The sequence below is a fragment of the Camellia sinensis genome, chromosome 13, assembly GCF_055761805.1.
Source record: "Camellia sinensis isolate YWXY chromosome 13, ASM5576180v1, whole genome shotgun sequence".
Classification (NCBI taxonomy): Eukaryota; Viridiplantae; Streptophyta; class Magnoliopsida; order Ericales; family Theaceae; genus Camellia; species Camellia sinensis.
In genome coordinates, this window is record NC_138973.1 from 71,205,618 (window position 1) to 71,224,738 (window position 19,121).

At 36.4% G+C, this 19,121-nt stretch overlaps 1 protein-coding gene across 1 annotated transcript; it reads left to right on the plus strand.

The window, feature by feature from the left end:
* The first annotated feature begins 16,521 nt into the window (after nucleotides 1-16,521).
* Nucleotides 16,522-16,977, plus strand: LOC114259463 (uncharacterized). Its single transcript, XM_028199482.2, has one exon. The coding sequence runs from the start codon at nucleotides 16,522-16,524 to the stop codon at nucleotides 16,975-16,977; it is 456 nt and encodes a 151-aa protein (XP_028055283.2).
* Nucleotides 16,978-19,121: the final 2,144 nt, after the last annotated feature.

Here is a 19,121-nt window from a genome sequence, read left to right on the forward strand (position 1 = left end):
TAGGACTTGCGGTGACAGGGGCAACAGGAGTGATGTCCCTTGGGGCACTCTTTGGACTTGACCTTACCTGTGAAGATGGTTCTGTAACCATTTCTTGTGATGGGTCCGCACCTTCTCCTTGATTTTGTGATTCCGTATCCAAGATTGGAGACTCATCATTATCATCCTCATTTGTTGCGGGAGTAGGTGCACCTGTGTCGTCTATAACCACATTGATAGATTCCATTAAAGATGAAGTTCGCAGGTTATAGACTCTAAAAGCCCTACTAGTGGTTGAATACCCTAGAAAAATACCTTCATCACTTCGGGAGTCAAATTTGCCCAAAGGCTCTCTATCTTTGAAGATGTAACACTTACTCCCAAAAGTTTTGAAGTATTTTACATTAGGTTTCAAACCCTTCCACAATTCATATGGAGTTTGTAAAGTGTCGGGCCTTAAATACACGCAATTTATGACATACACAGCAGTATTTAAGGCTTCAGCCCAAAACTTAGGAGGAAGTTTCTTACTAAGGAGCATGACCCTAGCCATTTCTTGAACAACCCTGTTCTTCCTCTCAACAACTCCATTTTGTTGTGGAGTAATAGGAGCAGAAAATTCATGCTTGATTCCATGCATATCACAAAAATCCGAAAACGAACTATTTTCAAATTCACGACCATGATCAGTTCGGATTCTTATGATACGCCCAATGGAAACACCCTGTTCATTTTGGATTTTAGGGACTAAGGCCTGGAAAGCATCAAACGTATCAGATTTTTCCCTTAAAAAATTTACCCACGAAAATCGAGTAAAATCATCAACAGTTAAAAAAATGTATCTTTTACCTCCGATGCTTTCAGTGCGAGTAGGACCCATTAAATCCATGTGAACCAATTCAAGAGGACGTTTGGTTGTAAAGCTGTTCACCTTTTTATGAGGAGCACGGGTTTGCTTGCCAAGCTGACATGGTCCACACACATGGCTCAAATTCTTACCTAGTTTAGGTATTCCCCTCACAAGCTCTTTGTTGGCTATCTTAGTTAGGTCATTGAAATTCATGTGACCTAATCTTTGATGCCACAGGTCAATGTTACTAATGATGGCAGAATGACAAGTGAGATCATTAGTATTAACAATCCCATAGCATTTATCAGATGTGCGAACCCCATGTAAGACAGTATTTCCCTTTTTATCCAGAATTTCACATTTATTTTTTGAAAACAATACTTCATGATGGGAATCACACATTTGACTAATGCTTAAAAGATTTGCTTTAAGACCATCAACTAGTAGAACATTATCTAGCTTGGGAAGACCAGCAACACTTATAGAGCCCTTACCAATGACTCTCGAAGTGCCGCCATCTCCAAAGGTAACAATTCCTCCTTCATATTTTTCAAGGGAGGTGAAGTAGGATTTGTTACCGGACATATGACGAGAACACCCACTATCAAGATACCACATGTGTGAATCACGTGCTTTTAGAGCAGTGTGAGCAACAAAACAAGTCAAATCCTCTTTTCTAATCCAAATCTTTTTAGTCTTGGTGTTCAGCCTAGACATGTAAGGTTGTCTCCTAACCCAAAAAGTATTAGAATTTCTACCCTTTTGAGACACCTTACCAAACAGTTCAAAACAGTAAGGACGAATGTGGCCATACCTACCATAGTGATGACAAATAAAAACCGGTTTTACCTCCTTTTTGTTGATTTTACCAGCTTTAGGTAGACGAAGAGAGAGATCAGCCTGGTCTACCTTCAATTTTCCCTTTGCTTGAGTCTTCTTGTCATGTGAAGTAGAGGCCAGACCCTTGTGAGCTGTTGCACCATAGCCTAACCCACTTTTGTCGCAACCCATTTGTTGAGACCCGAGGATGTCTTCTAAAGATTTGGAACCTTTGTTCCACATGGCAATAGTGGCTCTAGCAACCCAAAGCTCTTCATCCTTTTGACAGACTATCTCTTCCAATCTGGCTTGTGACAGCTCAAGACTTTCAAGCTTTTCTTCATATGTGGAATACACCTTCAGAAGTTCATTCCTTTCAGTTTCACAGGATAGTAATTTTCCACATAAGTCTTGCCTGTCACTCGAGATCTTGACGATATTCTGCTTTGCTGCTACAAGTTCTCCTTTCAGCCTGACATTCTCACTCTCACATGTCTTGAGCTTGAGAGAGAGTTTGTCGTTGAGTTTGGACAAATTCAAAGATTCCTCGTACAGCTTTTCGTAGGCTTGTTGTAGTTCATCGCCATTGATCTCATCATTATCCTCAGATGTTTCATCATCCACTTTTTGCTCTTCATTCTCCTTGACCTCATCCAGTCTAGCAACTAAGACAGGAAGGTTACTGGATGGTAGTGAAGGCGAATTTCCTCTTTCATGGAATTGGCTCAAAATTTCCCATGCCTCTTTAGCCTTTGTGCAATGAACAACCCGTTGCTGTTCTTCAGGAGAAATTGCCCCACGAATAGTGATCAGGGCTCTCTGATTGCTCGGATTGTCAGCCCTGTCTGTATCTTCTTCAATGGCCTGCCAGCCTTCTGGATCAAAAGCTCTCAGAAAAGCTCTCATTCTGATTTTCCAAAACAGGTAGTTACTCCCATCAAAGGTAGGAGCATGATGCTGGTTCTGACCAAGAGCTAACTCTGCAGGCTTTGGAAGAGGTTGAGAGAAAGTGGACCAAAACGCCATGAAAGCACTATCCCCATCTTCACCGGATTCAGGCTCTTCGGGTTCTTGCTCCGACCCGCTTTCATCATCCCAAGTTACGGTGTAGACTTTCTTCCGATTCTTTTTCGAAGGGCATTCAAGAGACATATGGCCAAACCCTTGACATTCATAACACTTGACCCCTGGTCCCCTTACAATCTTTTTTTCAGTAGTTTGAGCAAATTTTGGTGGAATAGTTTTGGATTTGTCATTACTCTTATCTTTTGAAATAGGGGCTCTGAAATTCGGCTTTTTTTCAAAAAAATTTTAAACTGTTTTGTAAGCATAGCCGTCATCTCAGACTCTAAATCAAATTCAGTCTCCTGGGCACTCGTAAAAGCCATATTTTCTTTTTGCTTTTTCTTAGAAATTTGGTGGGCTTCATAAGTCTGCAAATTTCCAACCAATTGATCATGCTTGAGAGTATCAACATTCTGAGCCTCCTCAATGGCTGTCACCTTTGGTTGGAACCTCTCGGGAAGGGACCTCAAAATTTTTCCAACAACTTTTGCTTCCGGGATTTTTTCACCAAGAGTGAAACAAGAATTCACGATATCACTGAGTTTTGCATAAAATTCATCGAACGTCTCATCGTCGCGCATAAAAAGGGTTTCAAAGGCAGACGTGAGACGTTGAAGTTTTGACCTTTTAACAGAGGTAGTTCCTTCGTGAATCGTTTCAAGAATATCCCACGCCTCTTTTGCTATTTCACACGTGCAAATTCGACGGAATTCTTCAGGTGTGACAGAGCAGAAGAGGGAGTTGAGAGCTTTGCTGTTCCAACTCGAATTCTGGTAATCGGTTGTGTCCCATTTATCAAGGGGTTTAGGAATATCAATCCCATCAACGGTGATTGTAGGCTCACTCCACCCAAAGATTACGGAGTGCCAAACTTTCTCATCGATGGATTTTAAAAATGCTCTCATACGAGCTTTCCAATAAGAATAGTTTGTACCGTCAAGTAATGGGGGTCTATGAGTCGAGTTACCTTCACGAATAGAATCCATGATACTAATCACACAAAATCACACTCCTATAGTTTTGAAAAAACAAAGAGTGACCTGCTCTGATACCAATTGAAAATCCTACGTGATTTGTGATTAGATCAAGATTAACTTATTCCAAAACCCAATTAATTCAAAAACTCTCAACCTAAAATCATCAAACACTTACGAGAGTGATTTTAGTTTGTTTGTTTTTGAGAATAAACAATAAATCGACACAAACGATTTTTTACGTGGAAAAAATCACAATTGAAGAACCTTCAATTGTAATAAAAAACCACGGGCGAAACGCCACTATCAATCCACTACTGAAGAACAAAAAGATTACAAAGATACAATACAAATTACCCAACCCAGTCAATTTGTCTCTGAATCTTCTGTAACTCTTTTCACCACACCTTCGTCACGGAATTGATCCTGAAGTTGATTCCACACCACAACTCCACTTGTCGAATTAACGACTGCGTAGAATCAAACGCCTTTTGAATTCTACGCTTTAATCTTCGGAATCCACCGAAGAGAACTTTCTTGTAACTTAAGAAGCAACCTCCTTGATGTATGAATCTCAATGCATAAGTTCAGAACTCTCTCAAGAACATCAAGGAAAACTATGAAAAATCTCCAAAGAAAACTTTAAACACAACCCTAGTTCTTTTAGATCAGATCTAGAAAAACTGCTTTACAAAAAACACCCTTAACAGCTTTACATAGGAATCTGGATCCGCGATCTCCGCTCGAGCTCAACACAGCCCGCTCGAGCGGACTGACCAAAAACTGCGTGCGAACAAGCTGAGATGCGCTCGAGCGTAGGAGAATCCGCTCGAGCGTAAAATCACACCCACCAGTATTTTTGCTTGTCCTGACAAAATACCGAGACCTGCTAATCTACGCTCGAGCTCTCAAGTATACGCTCGAGCGGACAGAACAAAAACACAAAAAAATATATTTGAATCAACAAAATGTTTTGTCTCCGGATTTGACAACATAGGGACCTAACAGAATCGTTGAGATGAACATCGATTTCGATTTCGATTTCCAAACGGCTCTGATGAATCACCGATGTGTTTCGAAATGGCTCTGAGATATTAATGGGGTTTAGACAGCAGAGATAGAGAGAGAGAGAGAGAGAGAGAGAGAGAGAGAGGGAAAAGAGACAGAGGGGGGCGCTGAGACATAACTCATTTGGAGGCGTTTATAAACGTTTTCTATTCATAAAACGGTGCCGTTTTAATTAAATAAAAATAAATGCACGCACAGGATTTTATAAATTTTTTTGGAGGTGTCAAACATTTTTTATTTGTAAATATCTTATCAATTAAAAAAAATAAAAAATAAAAAAATGTGTATCTTTTGGATATGTGTTTATCAATTTTGTTTTGTGAACATAAACAATTTAAAAAATTAAAAAGTATAAAAAAATAAATTGGGTTTTTTGGGAATAAAAGTAGCCATCTAACACCTCTATGTACTATTTTAAGATGGACTATTTTAATCACATAAAAAAATAAAAATTATGTTTGGAGATTATTCCTACATATTATGCTATTATATACAAATATAGCGGTAACAAATTAATTAATATATATGAAAAATTATACTAAGTTTTCATTTTCAATTAATTGAATTATGATTAACAAACTAACAAATAGCAGTAATCGTATAATAGGAAAGAAAGACGATAAAAATAAAAAACATAATGATATTTAAAAGTTTTAAATTTACCTAGTTATACAAAAATCTAATGTTATAGTACAATCTTGAATTCCTAATAATTTTTCACATTTTCTATAAAAAAAAAAGACAATAAAAAATAAAAAATTCGATACCCATTTTTTTACTTTAATTTTACGGTTTTAATTGAAAAAAACAAAATTTGATCAAAAACCTTGTACAAAATGGGCATAGATACTTCAATTACAACTATCATTACCAATAATTCTTCTCCACCATGTAAACCTGTAAACAAACACATAAATCTCACTAAAATCGAAACCAAAGCCAAACCAATAATAGAGAAAGAGAATCACACAGGGAAAAAAATATAATTAAAATATAAATAAATTTATGGAGTGGTAGGATACTACCCCCAACAACTTAGACCTCGCCCCACCTTATCCGGCAGCTCCTCCGCAAGTGCCAGTGAAATCTAGGAATTGAGATGACTAATCAAATTATTCTTTAAATAAGACTTCAAAATTGATTAATTTGTCCCATTAAGTGATTTAAAAGTTTGATAGATATACATAAAAAATAGATAATTATATTATTAAATCATAATTCAAATTTAGATATTGTCATATCTTTTTGAAATCTATATGTAAATTCTTATCTTATTTATTTTTGTGTGGTTTCTATTTATTTATTTATTTATTTTCAATTTATTTAAGATGGAGTTGTGGATTTCTATTTTTTTAATTATTATTATTTAGGTAAGTCACGATGTGAGTTAAATATGTGATAGACATGTCAGTTTTATTGATGATGGTGTGAGATATTTTCAAATTAGATTTATTTAGATAGACTTTAAAGATTTTTAAAATTTAAAATTGGATATAGAGAGGCAAAATAAAGATTTTAACTGAATAAATAAAAATCATATTTATTAATTGGGTAAATTATTGATAAATCCCATTTAGAAGTGTTTTAACCTAAGAAATCCATGAAGGAATTTTTTAACTCATTTAGTCTCATGTATGTATAGTTTTATTCCATAAAGTCTTTTTTCTTGATTTACACTATTTTCTTGGATACTTATCCCTTATATTTAATTTTGATACCCTTATAAATATTTTTTGAATGGTTAGCAATTTTATGATGTGAACATTTATATTTTAAAATTCACATTGGTGGGAATGTAAAATTGACCCGTGGGCGGCCCGAAATCCGCCCGCGAGCCGGGGCGGGCCCGGCCCGTTGACAATGTGAATATTCATATTGACATGTTAACATTTATATTAATAGAAGTGTAAAATTGGCCCGCGTCCCGTGGCGGCGCGAAACCCGCCCTCGGCCCATGGGCAGCCCGAGGCGGGCCCGGTCCAGCCCGTTGACAATGTGAATATTCACATTGACATGTTAACATTTACATTGATAAGAGTATAAAATTGGCCGGCGGGCCATCGCTGGCCAAAAGCCGGCCCGCCCGCCTCCCGGGGCGGGCTCGGCCTGGCCCGTTGACAATGTGAATATTCACATTGACATGTTAACATTCACATTGATAGGAGTGTAAAATTAGCCCATGCCTCGTGGCTGCCCGAAACCCGCCCATGGGCGGCCCGGGGCGGGCTCGGCCCGGCCTGTTGACAATGTGAATATTCACATTGACATGTTAACATTCACATTGATAAGAGTATAAAATTGGCCAGCAGCCTAGGGCGGGCCCGACCCGACCAGCCTAGGGCGGGCCCGACCCGACCCGTTGACAATGTGAATATTCACATTGACATGTTAACATTCACATTGATAGGAGTATAAAATTGGCCAGCGGCCCAGGGCGGGCCCGACCCGGCCCGTTGACAATCTGAATATTCACATTGACATGTTAACATTCACATTGATAAGAGTATAAAATTGGCCAGCGGCCCAGGACAGGCCCGACCCGGCCCGTTGACAATGCAAATATTCACATTGACATGTTCACATTCACATTGATAGGAGTGTAAAATTAGCCTGCGCCTCGTGGCTGCCCGAAACCCGCCCACGGCCTATGGGCGGTTCGGGGCGGGCCAGGCCCGGCCTGTTGACAATGTGAATATTCACATTGACATGTTAACATTCACATTGATAAGAGTATAAAATTGGCCAGCGGCTCAGGGCGGGCCCGACCCGGCCCGTTGACAATGTGAATATTCACATTGACATGTTAACATTCACATTGATAAGAGTGTAAAATTGGCCCGCAGCCCGTTGGTGGCCCGAAGCCCGACCGTAGCCCGAGGTGGGCTTGGCCCGACCCGTGACAATGTGAATATTCACATTGACATGTTAACATTAACATTGATAGGAGTGTAAAATTTTTCCGCGGCCCGAAGCTTGCCCGCGGCCCGGGGTAGGCCTGGCTCGGCCTGTTGACAATGTGAATATTCAAATTGACAGGTTAAAATGCACATTGATAGGAATGTAAAATTGGCCCGCGGCTCGTGGGCTACCCGAAGCTCGCCCACGGCCCGGGGTAGGCTCGTTTCGGTCCGGGCCCGAGCATGTCTGAGACCCTAGGTTAGGGCCTAGGTCATCACTTTGAAGCCTCGCCCGGCCCATCGGCCCGCTTAAAGCCCATTCAAGGTTCGGTTCGAGGCCCAACCCGCTCGAGGCGCAATGTATTTTTTTGTGAAAAATAATAAAATTTTGGTAGAAAAAATTAAAAAGAATTAAAAAAAATGGCTAGGCCCGCCCAAGCCCAACCTAAGCTTGAGGCTAGGCCCAGGCCCACCGACCCGACTCGAGGCTTGATCTATCGTCCCATCCAAAGCCCGAATACCGTTGTGCCAGGGCTAGGGCCTGGGTCGGCCTGGGAAAGGCTCGTTTGGCCTCAGGCTCGAGCCTAGTCCGAGACCCTAGGCTAGGGCCGGGGCCATCACTTTGAAGCCCGGCCCATCGGCTCAGTTAAGGCCCATTCAAGGCTCGGTCCGAGGCCCGGCCCGCACCGAGGCCTAGTGTTTTTTTTTTTGTAGAAAATAATAAAATTTTGGTAGAAAAAATTAAAACAATTAGAAAAAAATGACGAGGCCCGGCCCGCACCGAGGCCGTGGGCGGGTTTCGAGGAGCCACGAGGCACGGGCTAATTTTACACTCCTATCATGTGAATGTTAACATGTCAATGTGAATATTCACATTGTCAACGGGTCGGGCCGGGCCCACCCTGGGCCGCTGGCCAATTTTATACTCTTATCAATGTGAATGTTGACATATCAATGTGAATATTTACATTGTCAACAGGCCGAGCCGGGCCGGGCCAGCCCCGGGCTGCCTACGGGCTGTAGGCGGGTTTCGGCAGCCACGAGGCGCGGGCTAATTTTACACTCCTATCAATGTGAATGTTAACATGTCAATGTGAATATTCATATTGTCAATGGGCCGGGTCAGGCCCGCCCCGGGCTATGGGCAGGCTTTTGGCCGCCCATGGGCCGCGGGCCAATTTTATACTCTTATCAATGTGAATGTTAATATGTCAATGTGAATATTCACATTGTCAACGGGCCGGACCGGGCCGGCCTCGGGCCGCCCATGGGACGTGGGCCAATTTTACACTCCTATTGATGTTAATGTTAACATGTCAATGTGAATATTTACATTGTCAATGGGCCGGGCCCGCCTCGGCCCAACTCGAATTTTTCCGGGCACCCACGAGGATCGACATGGGCCGGGCCCCTACACATTGACGATATGAACATTTACATTGATGGTGTGAACATTCACATTAGGGGTATTTTGGTAATTATGTCACCCATAGGATTTATTGAAATATAAGAAAATAATGTGAACTAAATGAAACATAAGTAGATGAAAAGGGTATTTTGATCTTCTTATCTCAAATAGGACCTAATGGAATAGTAAAAAAGAATATGGGTTGGATGGAATAAAGCTCTTAGAAAGTGGATTTATCAAAAAAGCTCGCTTATTGATTTTATCTGTTTGTATATCTAATTTTTAATTATTATTATTTTTTTTTGGTTATGTTATAATATAATATATAAAATATAGATAGATAATCACAATTATCATGAAAAATATTATCTAATTTTTTGAGGAAGAGAAAAAGAAGGCAAGTTTTAATATTTTCTTTCAGAAATCGATGAGAGAAATTAAAATGGAAAGATTATGAAATATTTTTGTTATTAAGAGATTATGAAATCCATAAATTAAGGGATAATTATTATTTCCAAAATAATTAAATAGCTATGGGAAAAGTTGAAAACGGGAGGATAATTATTATTTCCAAAATAATTAAATAGGTATGAGAGAAGTTGAAAATGATGTATATAGGAGAAGTCAATAAGTGTTGAGTTTTTTTTTTTTAAATCAAAAAATTAAGAAATTAAGATTGAGATATCAGAGCTCCCACAAAATTTGTGAGTTAGAAACCCCATTTTCCTTATATAAAATATAGATACGACATTTAAGAAATACCGTTAAATATTATAAACAATGAAATTTTAAAAAACTTCGTTAAAAATATGCCACCAAAACACATATTTCTTGTAGTGATCCCCTAATTGATTGCCATGCTATTGGGAAAGTTTGGGCATCTATCCTAAGATGGTGGGGTTTGTCATGGATAGCTCCTATCTTAATTAAATCACTAAGTGATTGGTGGAGAGGATGGAAAAATTAAAGGAAATGGTTGTTTGGGAAATCATCCCCTTTGCGATCATGTGGAATATATGGACTGGGTCTGCAACCTATCTGGGAAGAGGTGGTGGAAAATATAAAATTTAGAATTTTACTTTAGGCAAAAGGAAAGGATTTATGCAAATCAATCAATGTCACTGATTTTGTATTTTGATTACACCCTATAATAGACTATTTGTGATATGGTTGTAGCTGCTCTTATACTGCTTTGCTGGGGGAGGTTCATATTTTTGCACTCTGGAGTTGTCTGTTTATAAAGAGTTGTTGGAGCATTGATCTACATTGGCTGCTTCTTTGTTCATGTTATCATGTTTCTACCTATTTTTGGTCGTCAGTTTTGGGATTGGACGGGGTGTGGTATGATGTGGTCGCTACTGCGGATTCGACCTTTTAAGTCTGTTATGTTCTATCGTTTTCCTTTCTCAGGCTTCCAAAAACCAAGGTGCTTGGCAGCTAGCTCCGAGAATAACCAAGAGAATGTAATTTGGAATGGAGCTCCTAATATTGAAAATGTCATGATTTTTATGTAATTCCTCTTTTAAATGTTTTGTTAGAATTAATAAAATGTTACTTTCAGAAAAAAAAAAAAAAAAAGAAAGAAAGAAACTAACCAACCACTCATAAGAAACAAAACAGGTTAAAAATCTCAACAAAAGGACCTGCATAAAACACAATGTGATGAAGCTCATCCTAGCACAACAGAGGAATGACTGTAGTATTTGAACTAGACTTTTCATACCCTACTTTGTTTGTGGTGAGATTCCATAAGAAAGTAGATCAAGATCATAGTCTTTTTGCATCCACCAGCCTTGCCCCAAACACCTACATTGTATACCCAAGAAAGAAAATCTAGTTTTATACCTGCATAAGAGCAACCATCAGAGTTAGAATTAAGTCTGTCTCTCAAAGGAGGTAGCTGAGAGAGCCTACACTTCCCTAATGAGTTCAAGAGGGAACAATAGAATTCCAATATCACAAACAGGATGCAATGGTTTGGGAAAGACTTCCAGAGGTTCATGCTATGTAGCATTGTACAATCATAAATCAAGTCCACAGTATTAAAATAAAAATATAACTGAATTGCAAGCAAACAAGTTAAAGAAACTATGATAATGAAAATTGTATACATAACTATCAAAAACAATCCACAGGAGTAAAATTGAATATAGAAAATAACATCCACAAGAGTAAAGCTGAATATAGAAAATAATTTTTTTTTTTAATTTTTAAAAAAGGGTATGATTTCATACTCCATGAGTAACAAAGAAACAAACCCATTAGAAGGAAGGCAAGTTCTGCCCAATTTGCCATGACAAAGAAGATGAGAAGACAGGACAGGAGTTTATTTAGATTTTAAAATAATTAGAACATTTAAAAAGTTACTTTAAAAAAAAATGGATTGAAAATTTAAAAAAGATGTTTTTCAAAATCCTAAACCAAACAGAAAATAGATTATTTATGTAAAAAAATTAAATTAATTAGATATTGGTAACAATATATTTGAAATATATTTATTTTCTTTTAAAATGAACAAGTATAATATCGAGAATAGACTATTTATTTTTTTAAGATTAACATGATCCAAACATGAGATTACTAATATTCGATTAATTTAATTTTTTACATAAATATTGAGAAATACTAAAATTTGAACATACAAATCACCAAAATAAAGACCTAAAATGAACTTTCAAAAGATGAGTACAAATATATTTACACATATCTAAATAATATACAACACCTCATTGGTTGAACCAATAGGGTGATTCTACCAAAAGCTCAAAATCAATCAATTAAATATAATGTAGGGAAATTCTATTTACACACCACCAAATTTCTCAATACAAACTATTTTCATAATTTTTTATTACACTTATATCCCTTTAAAACTTACTATTTTGGACTTCACCACCTACCGCCTGCCTCCGCTTGCTTTCATTCTCCAGCCACCATCACTGGCACCCACCATCACAACCATCCTCGCTGGTCACCTCCCTAGTCCCCGTCTCCTCTTCTTATTTGTGTGTGTGTGTGTGTGTGTGTGTCTCTCTCTCTCTCTCTCTCTCTCCCCTTCTCCTGAAACCCTAACCCTAGATCTAGGGTTTTCTAAGAGCGGTGGCAGCAGGTCGCGATTTGGTGGCAAAGGTGGGAGGTGATGGCAACGGCGATGGGTTGCGATTTGGCAACGATAATGGATCTAAAGTTTCAGAAAAGTAGAAGGAGAAAAAGGAAATAAAGAGGAGAGAAGGGGCGACAATGGATGATGGGTAGTGATGGTGGTGGGTGGTATATCTAGATCTAGGGTTAGGGTTTCGGGAGAACAAGAAGAAAATGAAAAAGATAATGATAGGGAGAGAAGGGGAGCGATAGTGCTACCTCATTCTGCTGCCGCTACTGTAACTCTCCTCTCCACTGTTGGAAACTGTGAGGGTAGGGGTGACGACCAGAGGAGAAGAAAAATGATAATGAAGGCTAGAGAGGGTAGAAGAAAAACCGTGAAGGCTAGAGAGAATAGGGGTAACGATGAGTGGAGGCGAAGCGCGGGAAGGGAAGAGCGACAATTGAAAGAGGTGACGGCAGACAACGTGGTGGTGGTTAGGGTTGGGTTAGGTTAGGGTTTGGGATAGAAAGTTGAAGAAGATCAGGATAATTTAGGATTTGTTATTATAGAAGAAAAAAAATAAAATTGATGGTGTGAAGTAAGATGAAATTAAAAAATTGAAAATGTGTGTGGTGTGTATTGAGAAGATGGTATATACTAAGAGATTTGGTGGTGTATAAATAGAATTACTTTATTGTATATTATTTACATTGTGTGAACAAATTCACACTCTAATAGTGGCAAAGCATTCATTGTTGATATTTTCAATGATATATCACCGAATGTGCATAAATTTTTTCACAAAATTTGAGTAAAAGTTCCTTTTGATATTAAATGCTTCGACGAAAGGTTTTGTAACTTCATCAAACCATCGGTCCACCAGGTAGACAATTGGCCGGTCGACTGGCCAGTGTAATTTTTTCCTAAATTTTTGTCTTGAAGTGGTCATTCGGGAGACGTCCGGTGGTGAAAATTCAACGACAATGAATAGTAATTTGATGAAAAACACATTGATCCTTAGTTTGATTAAAAAAAAAGTGAAATCTTGAATATGATGAACCGTTAAAGAAGCAAAAATAATTTTTTTTTATCAAATTTAAATTAAATAATAGATTTAATGAACCATTAGAGATGGTCTAAATCCTAACACTCCAAATAACAAACAAGAATTCATATTTCTTGTGTGCGTACACACATCATCATTTCCAAAAACAAATTTATTGCTTATTTTGACATATTTCTAAACAATAAAGGAAATCTTATTAAAAAAATCATCTTTCAAATACTTGTATTTTAATTAGTCTATAAAATATTTTTATATTCTCATAAGTCTTTTTATTTTAGGCATTTAATTCACTAAATTCTAATTCTCATATTTAAAGTATTTTATAAATAATTTTACCCTTACAAATATTTTTTGAACCCTCACCAACTTGGTGATGTAAATATTCAAATTAAATAAATTTGATTGTATTAATGTTTATGTTGACAATGTGAATATTTATATTGACACGCGCTATCAATGTGAACATTAATGCGTGTTTTATTCTATTATTATTAGAGATATTTTGATAACTATGTCACTTATAAAATTTATTAGAATATAAGAAAATAATTTACATTAAGTGGAATATAAGTAAGTGAAGAAAGATTATGAATAAATACCCCAACAATAAACTTAATTATACATGATAACGTTTCAAAACAATCCATCAGAATAATATATGAATAACGTAGTACTGTTGGACATTTTGCACAATCAAAAAATATGTTTAAAAAGTTTCTCTATAATATAGAACGGAGAAAGTTTTAAGGTGGTTAAGTATTTGAGTAATGTTTTAAACACTGGTTTGGAAAGTATTTGAGTAATGTTTTAAGAACTGGTTTGGAAAGTTGGGTGGGGGTGGGTTGAGATTAAAATAGTTATAAAAAGATAAAATAGATTTTTTTAGTAGTTAAAAAATATCACATCTAAATCATAATGATTTTATTTTTTCTGTTACAAAAGTCAAAAAAATTTATCCCCAACGAGACTTTTTAGCTTTAGATTAAAATAGCTAAAAAATCAATTCACATTCCAAACAGAGCCTAAGTATTCAAAAATAAAAAAAAGTATTTGAGTCATGTTGATAAACTTACCTTTTCAAGTTACAAAATTATTAATAGGTTACGTGTGTGATGATTATATATGTCGAGTTAATCACAAGTTGTTCTTGTTAATTAATGACTAGAGATAACTTACTTTCCAAATAAAAACATAAAGGGATTTATAATAATATTTTTTTTTTTTTATTTATACATATAATGTTAGTTGATGTTTTTTTTTTTTTTTTTTTTTTTTTTTTTTTTTTTTGTTAGTTGACTAGAAAGTTAAATAATTGCTAATAACCGTTTTGTATAATATTCCATCTTTGTCAAACCCTAGACAAAAGTAACCGAGTTTGACTGGGAATGCATTAAAGAAGTAAACGTAAATTTGTCAAGCTAAAGAGATAATTATTTAAAAGTCCTATTTTTAAATATTATGATAGTTCAGGTTTTATTTAAACAAATTTTGAATTAATAAATCGTATTTTGTAAAATTGAGAATATTATCAGTTTTTCTTAATTTTTAAAAACTAAGAACATTATCAATTTTACATAGTAGTGTTCCAGAGCATGAGATTAAACTTTTTTGCCATTCTACTTATTGATTTAATTCAACTATCCAATAAAACAGAGAAGATTATCAATTTTTTTCAGTTTTAAAATTAAAAACATTACCAATTTTTTCATTTTTAAAGTTTTTTTTTTTTTTTTTTGCACATCAATGTTCCATCATCATGCTTCTTTATAGACACAAAATTTTTAGTTTTTCACCAAAAAAAAAAATTCAATTTTTTCAAAAAAAAAAAAAAACATTAGTTTTTTTTTTTTTTTGCACATAATTTTTTTTAGGTTTTTTCAATTTGAAAGTTGATGTTTTAAAGTTTTGAAAATCAAAATAAATGTCAAATTATCATATTTTTTTTATAAATAATCATAAATGATGAATAATCATTGTTTGAAGAGTAATTTTGACTATTAAAAATTTAATCGGACTTGAAGGTCCAAAAAATTATAGTTAGAACTAGAGTATAAGTGCTTATTTGGGATCCCTTAAAAAAGTCAAAAAGTTACTAAAAAAAAAAGTAAAAAAAGTAAAAAAATCTATACTATTTGGATGAAGTGTGTGGGGGAAGTTAGAGGGCAAAATTACGATTTTGCCCTTTGAATTAGTCAGACCAACAGTGCACTCAGGGGAGCTTCTCTCTACACACACCTAATCCCCTCTATACACACACTTAATGATATTTAATTTTATTACAATTTTATCCCTAAGTGAAATTACTATTTTAAACATCTACCCAATTCAAAAGTCTCAATGCACACATCCAGACTTCACGTTGAAGCTCCAAGTTCAGCTTCTTCCATTGAGGTAGAAGTGAATGCACTCATTCATTAAGCTCCAAGTTCAGCTTCTTCCATTGAGCTAGAAGTGAACGCACTCATTCATTAAGCTCAAAGTTCAACTTCTTCCATTAAGGTCCAAGTTCGTAGCGTCTCAACTTTCCTGATTCGTAGCTTCAACCTTCCTCATTCGTAGCTTCTTCCTCATTCATCATTGTTATGGAGGATTTGTCTTCTGAAAATCAGCAAATAAGTGTTTATGTAAAACAGAGCAAAGGAAATGTGAGTTTTTCTTTTTATTTTTATTTTTATTTTTTTTAGCGTCGTTCGGATAACCAGAGTCGAATTGTGTTATTTGGTTCGGAAATCTACTACTGAAATAATTATATATTTTTGGAAGTTGTTTTCCGAACAAAGTAATAAATTTCAGAAGTTGTTGTCCGAACAAAGTATTTAAATTCGGAAGTTGTTGTCCGAACAAAGTTAACTTTTACAACATTCAACTTCCGAAATTTGAAAATAAATTCGGACAACTACTTCCGAATGAAGTAAATTTTTTTTTCCTATTTTATATTCCAAATTTGCAAACTGCATACCAAATTTACAGTTTCAAATTGCAAATTAATCTTTATAATGCCATAAAAAATTTGTAATGTTATACAAAACATGCAGGAATATGTGTCAACTCAAGGAAGTCAGGTTTGCGTGGATTTTGTGTTGGATTACACCACTCAATTCACAATTGAACAGGTTCACTCTACGAAATTATAACGATTATGTTTCGAATTGCTCACCAAACGTAAATGTTTGATAATATTTATTTAACTTTGTAGGTATTCAAAAGTAAGGATGAATTGCTCAATTGGATACGTGAAGTTGGAAAGAGAAATGGTTTGGTCATTGTAATCAAAACATCAGACTATGGTTGAAGGAAAAAAAGACCCAGGATGTATCTTGCTTGTGAGAGGAGTGGCCAATATAGAGCAACAAAGAAGTTAAAACATGATTGCAACAATACATCAAGAATAACCGGTACGAAGAAGTGTGGTTGTCCTTTTGATATGAGGGCTCACAGGTTTACCACACATGATGAATGGACATTGACCGTAGTATGCGGATTGCATAATCATCCACTTGCGGAGCACCTTGAGGGACATTCATATGCGGGGAGGCTATCAAAGGATGAGAAAGCATTGTTAATGGATATGTCAAAGAGGATGGTTCGGCCAAAAGAAATCCTAGTAACCTTGAAACAGCGAAATGCCCCCAATGTAAGCACACTTAAAACCATTTACAATGTACGCCATCGAAACAGGATGGTACAGAGAGCTGGAAGATCACAGATGCAACACTTATTGGGTGAATTGGTACAGAGAGCTGTGGCAGCCCAGACTGCTCAATAATGGCTTTGAATCTGGTGTTGTTGTCTACTGACCACCATGGCCATGCAAGGATCTTTGAAGAGTGATTATGACACTTTAGGGGCCCTCATTCCTATAACACAAATGATATCTCATTAGAAACTACCATACAACACACACAAAAAAAAAAAAAAAAAAACTCATATACAAATGATTTCACTTTTACTGAGGAATGTTTACCTCCCCGTGCCAAATAGTTGCAGTCACATGACTATTGAAACTCCGCAATATTGATGGATCAGTCGGTCCACCTGGAAAAGCATGAGTAAGGTACTCTTCCTGGACAGTAGGAGAATCGGGTAAAAAGGCGTCCTCCACAGCAATGTCAGGCATATCATCACCTTGAACTCGTCTTTGGCTTCGGCTTCTACTTTGACTGGCACTGGGGATATCATATTCTACCGAAACTGGATCACGACCTCGACCTCGTCCTCGCCCACGCCCTTGTCCCTGTTCATGGTCAACATCCAATTCACGACGTCGTCTATTTGAAGCAGTAGGTGGGACACGTTGTTGATATTCAAAATCCATATTATCTGCAAAAATTAATATGTTCGATGACCATCATCTTGATCAAACATAATACTATAATAATCTCATAATACATATAATTATAAACACATTAAGTATCACATTGTTAAAAATAAAATTAAAAAAAAAAAAAATCGATCCTAGTGCATTACTAATGCTCTTATTCCCTAATTCTATCCCCAAACAAAGCTATACCATTTTTCAATTCCATGTTAGTACCCATTGAAGCTCAAACAAGTTTTGAAAAGGTGATCTCAAATACAATATGTAGTGATTGATTCATATAGGTATAAATTATGTTACAATAATTAAAATTTTAATGCATTTTCTCAAATTATTTATCACTCAATATGAGATTACCACAAATGTAAAAAGATTACACAAAAGAAGGGAGGAAAAAAAATAACACTGTTCGGAAGTTGAAAACTGAAAGTATATATTGTTCGGAAGTTGAAATCTGAAACAAAAAATTAATTTCGGAAGTTGATTGTTGTTTGAATTTAATGTATTCGGAAGTTGACTACTGAAATAATCAAAAAGTTTCGGAAACCTACTGTTGAAATAAATTATCAATTTCGGATTCCTACTTCCGAACAAATTCCTTAATTTCGGAAAACCAGTTCCGAACAGTTTGTTTACACTCTGTGGGCCTTCGTTCGTTTTCAAAATGAAAAAAACAAAACTCTACATTGCAAATTAAATAGGAATGATGATTGAAAATGTGATGGAATGCTTCAATGGGATGCAGCTTCGTGGATGAAATGCTTCAATGTATTTGCACACCTGGGTTGCACACGGTAAGCTTCTATGTGATGGAATGCTTCAATGTATTTGCACACGGTAAGCTTCAATGGGTGTGTATGTCCTCAAGGTTGAAGACGTAGCTTCAGCTTCAATAGGTGTGTGTATTTGCACCGTTGGGAGAGCTGGGTTTGGGGTCAGGGGTGTGTGTGTGTGTATGAGGGTAGATGTGGAATGAACCGTGTGTGTAGTGAGTAAACTAATTAGGAATTAATTTTTTTGGTGTGTAGTGAAAAGGATGTGCAAAGAGGGTATTTGGTGTGTGTAAATAGTGTTGGAGAAAAATGGTTGAATAAGAAATTGCCTCATAAATGTGTATATAACTCACACATTTAAGGCTCATCAGTTTTACAAAATTGATTGGGCAGTTTTGCTAGCATTAGTTGCCAGCCTTGATGGCTAGAGACTCCTCCCCTCTCCCCCATGGTGTATAAAAGGAGGCCCTATTCCTTGAAAAAAGAGATAGAATTTTTTCTTGGCATCCATACCCTGTCAGTCTACTTCTCCTATAATTTTCTTCCTGAGAGAGAGTGCTGCCGTTGTCAATTCACTAAGCTAATCAGAAGGCGCTTCTATTGTAGCTAGTAAAAACCGTCGTATCCTGGGAAGTAGACGCCGGCGTACCTCCAGTCCCCAATGGTGAGGCGACGAATCTATTTTAAGGAGACTGTGGTATTACACAGACTTCGGTTTGCTTCCTTTAACCATTTTATATTTTATCTGTATTTTATTAAACATGTTATTTTTCCTGGGATTGAAGGTTTGGTTTGTTCATCTCATAATTTTGCGATATG

What these genes read in the sequence shown, in the direction of transcription:
- LOC114259463 (XM_028199482.2), top strand. Translation starts at nt 16,522, where the DNA reads ATGTATCTTGCTTGTGAGAGGAGTGGCCAATATAGAGCAACAAAGAAG.